General features: G+C 41.8%; 1 protein-coding gene across 1 annotated transcript; it reads left to right on the top strand.

Moving 5' to 3' along the window:
* Positions 1 to 381: 381 nt before the first annotated feature.
* On the top strand, positions 382 to 7,632 carry LOC147033857 (uncharacterized). Its single transcript, XM_085847236.1, has 2 exons — positions 382 to 2,266; positions 6,344 to 7,632. Exons 1-2 carry the CDS (start codon positions 382 to 384, stop codon positions 6,622 to 6,624), a joined length of 2,166 nt encoding a protein of 721 aa, XP_085703362.1. The 3' UTR covers positions 6,625 to 7,632.
* Positions 7,633 to 8,056: the final 424 nt, after the last annotated feature.

An 8,056-nucleotide genomic window follows, 5' to 3' on the forward strand; every position in this document is an offset into this window, starting at 1 on the left:
TGGGACCAGTGTTGAGACCAACTACATTCGAATTTCCCTTACTAAACTATTCTATTCAGAACCTGATGATGAATGTCAAACCAGTATCATCTTCCTGATGATTAACTTGATTGGCAGCCATACTTACTTCGGTGCAAAATGCAAGGAAGCTTTGATCTACATCCTTTCTAATCAGATTAATGGACCAGATGAATATCCACTGTCTGTTCTGGAATGTGCCAAAAAATTCATGAGAATTGTAGAACCACTGACACGCTGTGATCACATTTACATTTGTCCAGACTATAACTTGTTGTGTCAGTGTGTGGATGACCTGATGTAATCAAGATGGTACGAAAGTATACAAGAAAAACACAGAATGCCAGTACTGCTCCAGATGTAATGATTCGTGCTGCAAAACAGGTGATAGACAGCAAGATACCATGTAGAACTGTTGCCAAAGAGTTTGACATTCCACATGTTACTTTGCGACGATACTGTCTCAAACTGAAGGGAATGAACACTGAAAATGCAGGCGAGTTTCCAGATATTCGTGTTGGATACTGGAATGGGAAGCAAGTGTTTGACAGTGTTGAAGAAGAGATGCTTGTTTCCTACATTTTGAAAGCATCACAACTGTACTATGGCCTTGCACCAAAAGAGCTTAGAAGTTTGGCATATGAATTTGCACTCAAAAATAATAAGCACATGCCTGAGAATTGGAAGGAAAACAGATCAGCTGGACCAGATTGGCTGTCCGGTTTTCTAAAGCGACACACAAAAATCTCCATCAGAACTCCAGAGGCAACATCCCTCAGTCGGGCAACAAGTTTTAACCAACACAATGTTAAGTCGTTCTTTGACAATTTGGAGACAGTGATGACAAGGCATAAAATTCAGTGTAAGGACATTTGGAATATTGATGAAACAGGCTGCACAACAGTGCAGAAACCAAGCAAAGTTATTGCAGGGAAGGGTGTAAAACAAGTTGGTGCTATGACCTCTGCAGAACATGGAGCTCTTGTCACTGTATGCTGTGGGGTCAGTGCACTTGGCAATTCCATACCACCAATGTTTATATTTCCCCGTGTCAACTTCAAGGATCACTTTATTAGGGATGGACCCGAAGGATGCATAGGTGCAGCACACCCATCTGGATGGATGACTGGTCCCAACTTTCTAGTTTTCTTACAGAATTTTGTCAGTCATGTCCGCCCCACACCTGAACATCCAGCTTTGATACTGCTGGACAACCATGAATCGCATATCAGTCTAGCTGTACTGGATTATGCAAAAGAAAATGGAGTAATTATGCTATCGTTTCCTCCCCACTGCTCTCACAAGCTTCAACCCCTAGATCGCAGTGTGTACTTTCCTTTCAAGAAGTTCTACAACAGTGGTTGCGACAGTTGGTTAATGCAACACAAGGGAAAGACAATGACCATATACGACATACCCAGCATTGTGAGCTATGCATTTCCAAAGGCCATGACCCCAAGCAACATCAAGGCTGGATTTCAGGTGACGGGAATATACCCATTTGATCGCAACACGTTTGGAGAGGAACACTTCTTGCCATCCAGTGTAACAGACCGCCCAAACCCAACAGCTTCAGCCACACATACAGCAGATGTTGAAAATACACTCCCGAGGGAGACCTTCAGTGAAACCGTATTACCATCAACATCTCACACCACAGAAACACAAGATGCTGAGAAGTCTGTCAGACCTCCTTTCTCGCCCGAAGATGTCCGTCCATTTAAAGTAGCAGGACCACGAAAGAATACATTTGGAGGCCGTAAAAAAGGTGCCACAAGAATTCTAACAGACACCCCAATCAAGGAACAAATCAGGCTGGATGCTACAGAAAGTCAGAAACGAAAGAAACAGATGCCAGCGAAATGCCCAAAGAGAAATCTCTTAGAAGATATCCTGAGAAAAGACAAGGAGCCTGATTCATCTGAAGAGTCTGATGACATGATTCTGGAATCAGATTCAGAAGATTTTGAGTCTAAGTCATCAGATGGTGAACATATATCGGATACCGGCAAACTGGAAAAGGGAACTTTTGTTGTTGTTGAATTTGCTGGTAAGAAGTCGAAAGCTTACTACATTGGGCAAGTTCAGGAAATCCTTGATGATGAAACAGTAACTACAAAGTTTCTGAGACGAGCGGACCAGCGAAGACATGGGGTAATGACATTTGTGTTCCCAGAGAGGGAGGACATAATGACACATGAGCGCTGCGACATTGCTATGACACTTCCAGCTCCCTCTACCATTGAAGGTACAAAGCGCTCTGCATCCAAGCTGGTGTTTTCATATGATTTATCTGAATTTGATCCACTGTGACACTACAGTGATGAGAAGACTTGTTGTTTGCTACTAGTTACTTTTATCATCGTTTCTGGTTTTCATTCAATGTTCTTTGATGGTTTGTGCCTAAATATGCTTGAAGTTCAAATTATTGAATATATGTGTTATATTCTAAGTGTTATTGAATGATGACTCATAACGGTCACAGATATCTGGTTAAGTGACTGAACAATGATTCGGACTTCCCACTATACCAAGTGCTTCCTTTTCTTTTGAACAGGTATTGCTTAATGAAGCAGCTTGATTTCTTACAGCCTTTTTTAATCATTGAAACAAGGCGTCAGGCATGAAGATTTCAGAAACCAAGATATCAAACGTTGCCTTTTGAAAATATATTTTTGATACGAAGTTCTTGTTCCAACATGTTTGACATGATCTCTGAGTTTTTTTGCATTGGAAAATGTTGTTAGATGTTGACAACTGTGAGAATGATTATTGTGTTTGGAAATAATAATGATATATTTTCTGATTTTTTTTTGTCTCAGTATGAGAAATTATCTGAGCTTATAGTCCAAATAGTGTGAAACATGATCTAAAGTCATGTTTTGATCATTGTGATGTTTGTTCAAAGAAAGAATATTTTCATAGTGAGGTAATAAAGTTGGTTTAGCAAGAATAGAGTCTGTTGCAGTCATGTGTTGAGGGAAAGTTTTATCTTGCCCCACACAGTGTTTCAACTAACCCATGAGCGGGGCAAGTCAGAACAGTCAAACACCTCTTACGTTTTGGGCTATGGCAAACTATTTATATATTATTACTGTTCTTGATCACTGCTGAAGTGCAGTTCTTTCACTGGGCTATCACATACAACTCCTAACATATCTAGTACTAAGAAAGATTTCATGTGAGAACCAAAAATGTGAAAAGTGTTCCATTTAGCCCCAGTCTCCCCTATATATATGTTGAGGGTTTGAAATTGTGGGAAGGGTTTGAAGGGGTATCGCACTAACCTTATGTAAGTCTTCTTGGGTTGCTTTACACAACTTATTCAGTTGGAGGAGTGTGGGAGGGATCAATAATTTAGACAATACTTGCCACCTGGGTTTAATCGATTAGATGAGAGCAGATTGGCTATTCCCTCCATTCACAGGAGAGAGATGTGGGTGGGTCTTTATGTCCGTATGTATGTATGTATGTATGTATGTATGTATGTATGTATGTATGTATGTATGTATGTATATATATATATGTATATATATATACATATATATATATATATATATATATATATATATATATATATATATATATATATATATATATATATATATATATATATATATATATATATATATATATATATATATATATACATATATACACACATCCATTGCAACCATGCTCTGTGCAGAGCGTTGGTGCTGCCTTATCAGTCTCCTTGGCTATTGGGCAAAATCCTGGACGGGTCGACACTCCGCCACAGGATACCAGTAAGCTGGAATTTATTTTGCCAACTTCGGAAGAATAACAGGCAGTCAACCCCACCTGGTATTAATTCAACAGCTGAGTTTGATTTGAACTCAGGACCCTCAGATCCCAAGCCCACCACCCAAACCATGAAACCAACACCAGGCTTTTATTTATGTTTGCAAGTATGTATGTGTATAAATACATATACACATATATCATATCATATATCATTCATAATTTTTTTTTCTCCAATGCCAAAAGTAAGTGCACACCGCCTCTCAAATTTTTCATCTTTTCTTGCCTTATAGCCTGGAATGAAATTACATTAAATCAGAAATTTTCTTTTGATTTTCACTTGGAAGTTGTTGGTTACGATGTGTAAATAAAGGAAGAAAAAGTCTAGTTTAATGCAATTTCATTCCAGGCGATAAGGCAAGAAAAAGTTAAAATTTTGAAATGGGGAAAAGACTTTCGATTGGCACTGTAAAAATAAAATTATATATATATATATATATATATATATATATATATATATATATATATATATATATATATATATATATATATATATATATATATATATATATATATATATATATATATATATATATATAGTGTTGTGGTTACCAGATTCGCAAACCACCAGTCAGGTCCCTTAGGTGAGGTATCTCGGTAAGTGCATGTGTAGTTAGGCCCAAACCCGTTGTCTAGTGGGAATACATGTCATTTATGCGAGCTGCGACTCTTCAGGATAGCCGTTTTTCTTTTACTATCTTCATTTTGGACCAACCGCCATGATCACAACCACAACATCAACCACCAACCACAACGCCGCTTCACCACAACCGCCACGACCTTTACCGTCACAACTCGCCACCATCGCATCACCGTCATCTCGCGCCACTCATGGGCACCGATGCTGGACTCGTGTAGGGCGCACGTTGAACAGCGTGTACAAAATCACGGATTTTGTGCTTCAAAAACGGATCAAAAACGACACACGCCCACTTTTTGCCGTCCAATCGGTGAGCGAGGGGCGAATTGGCCCCGCCCCCAGGGCGATCGATATATGCAAATTTGTGGATCAAAAAGCCTTCACGCCCACTTTTTCTCGGGCCAATGGGGAGCGAGGTGAAAGGTCAAAGGGAGGGGGTCAAAGGCGAAGTGACGGGGGGGATAAAAGGACGGTGTTCGTCAGTCAGAGGAAGAGTCGCAAAAGAGAACGAGAACGAGAACGAAAAAGAAGAAGGAGAACGAGAACGAGAACGAGGAGTCGGAGAAGAGAGAGAAGAGTGTGGAAGTCTGGAGCCCGAAGCCTGCAGTGGCTGGAGAAGCTGAAGAGAGTCGGACGAGGGGGTGCTCGCGTCGGTGCCAGGAGCTGCACGCCCGAGGGAGGCCGGCAGCGCGACCTGGCCGAGGTGGAGACGCACACCAGGGATAATAAAGATCCTCTATACCCCGAGCATCAGCAACCCCCTCCTGTTTCCCCCCGCGCTGAGATAGTGCGACCAAGGGGGCCCCGTTCCCACCCCCTACCAGGCACTGTCCACGAGGCCCGCGGGTTGCGGGCCATCGCCGCTCCGCGTCTCATCACCAGACGGGTAGGCCCGACCCGGTCTCGGCCTCAGGCCTGCCTCATTCTTGGGGATATTCTTTCCTTGGTTTTGGGTATGTGTTGTCGGCGCCGTCTGTGAAGTAGAATTGTATAAGTGTTGCCGTGTGCTCGGTAGTCGGTATTAGCTCTGCACTGTGTTTTCACTTTTATGTTTGCTTTTTGTGTAAATGGAATTGTGTTTTCTTTTTTTGTGTGCATTTGGTGGAATTGTATTTGTGTGCTTCCCGTGTGCCGCGAATAAATGTGCTTTATTGTTGAACTGTTCTCCCGCTTCGCTTCGTCTTTTCCTCCATTGAATCCCCATCTTGCTTCACGTAAAGGGTTGGTAGTGGGCTGAATACGCCCGATAATTAATCGAACCGTCGAGGTCGACGATAACACTGCTCGGTTATTCTGATAGTACGGAACGGGTCGCTTAAGTGGCCCGTGTCCGAAGTCGACCTGCGGCGAGGTGTGATCGCCCGGTCTACCCTCCGCGTGGGTACTTAGGTAGTTCGAATTTGGCGAGCAACCCTATCCCACGCGGGGGCTGATTGGCTCGATCGCGGTGAGACCGAAAGGTCCACCCGTGACTGGTTCCCGGCGTTAGTCCGAGAGGGTCACGACTGGATTGTCCGTCCGGTGGGCGACGTGCCGCGATTCGAGTTACGTGGCCGTTCGCACGCCGGCGGGCGCGAAATCCGCAACAATATATATATATATATATATATATATATATATATATATATATATATATATATATATATATATATATATATACACACGCGCGCGCGCACGCACGCACGCACGCACGCACGCACGCACGCACGCACACACACACACACACTGCAAAAGTCATTTTCACAGTAGTGTATATATTTATATTTGTAATTATGGCTGCCCATGCTATTCGTGCTTCATTTTAACAACACAGTGAAATGTTCTCGAAAACGAAGTTTTGCTCATTATTGTGTGTGTTGCTAGAAAAGACAACAAAGATGACGAAGATGAAGGCATTTGTGAAGATAATGACGAAGATTGTGATTGTGCAGATGACGAAGATGATTGTGATTGTGAAGATCATAATTGTGATTGTGAAGATGACGAAGATGATTGTGAAGATCATGGTCATGATTGTGATCGTGAAGATCATGATCATGAAGATGATGACAATGAGTGTGAATGTGAGGATGATGACAATGAGTGTGAATGTGAGGATGATGACAATTCTGAATGTGAAGATGGTTCCTGGGTGGAAACATTGAGTGTTTCGTCTTGGTGGCCTTGGTGTCCTGCTTTTTGAATCATAATTTTTTTTTTTCATTTATTTACCAATTTTCAGTTATTTATTTTTTCCTAATATTTTTCTATCACAATTATTTGTTTTAATTATTTAATTTTCCTTTTTTTATGGTTCCCAGAGGGAAGCATGAAGTGTTTTTGTCCTGTGATTGTGAGGATGTTGAATGTGACTGTGACTTTTGACAATGACAATGTCGAGGTTGAGAAACATGGGGAATGAGCTGAGAGTTGATCCCCAGAATAAGGTGCAAGTTGTCCCTGCAGGTGAGCTTTCAAGTTCGTGTGTACATTGAATGATGTTTTCATTTTGCCAAGCTTCCTCTTTATTTTCCTCTTCCCATTTTACATAATTATGATCAATTTTGGAATAACTTCGTTTAACCTTCAGAGAATAATCATATCATAGTTGGAGTTGCTGTGTTAGCAATGCCGGTGTCACCGCATGACCAAATTCACCAATTTTTTCAGAAAATTCTACTTCATTTCAGTGTTTTGTTTCTGTGTAGTGATTGTGTTATTTATTTGCTTTTCGACTTTTGTTGAATCCTCGATGATTCCTGAAAGTATTTTTCAATTTCAATACCCCTGTTTCTGTAAATTTTGCACAAAATTTGATCAGGACGACAATCACAATGTAATTTGAGGAAAGTCACCTATCTCTGGTGAGCGGTTATAGGAGGAGTGCTCAAACTACATTTTCAATGAACATGAATTGCCTTGTGGAATGGACGCACTTCTCCTGATGAAGGGCGGTCGTAGTGAGGCTGTGTTTCGTGATAGAGAGGAGCTGAAGAATCTTTGAGGTTTGAGGGATCTTAAAGTGTCTTCGCTGTTTGAAGGGTCTTTTTTGTACACATAGTCGAGGCTCATGGAAGAGCTGCAACACTGCTCTTCACAGACTAAAACAGGAAGCAAAACATGCATGGCATGGACAAGATGGACACAGAAGGAAACTCCCAGGAGGGAAGACTGAAAAATTTAACAGAGGACGGATTTGGGCGGGGTTAACAAGGGCAGAAAAGATCATGTTGTTCAAATGGTGACGATCTGAGATGGTAATGAACAGCTGTCTTGAAGACCTGGAGGGAAGAATGCGATTGAACAGGATGTGGAAGTTGATTCTTTCGGCAAGAAAAAAAAGAGGAACAAATGATTGGAGGTGTGCAGTGACCTGGATTTCGGTAGTTTCACAAGAAGGGGGTGGATAGTGGACCCTGTGAGCCCTGCAGAAACCTGGGGGTGACAAAGCACAGAAAGATCAGAAGGTGCAATCCTGGAAATGAGGTGGTCAAAGACAGAGAAACCATTGACCTGTCTGCGGCAGTGAAGTGACAGCCATGGGTTCGTCCTCGACTCAGCTTCAGTGACGGAAATTCCAATGATCTTGAAGGCCTT

The sequence above is a fragment of the Eptatretus burgeri genome, chromosome 1, assembly GCF_056783735.1.
Source record: "Eptatretus burgeri isolate ZD-2024b chromosome 1, Ebu_testis_v1, whole genome shotgun sequence".
Lineage (NCBI taxonomy): Eukaryota > Metazoa > Chordata > Myxini > Myxiniformes > Myxinidae > Eptatretus > Eptatretus burgeri.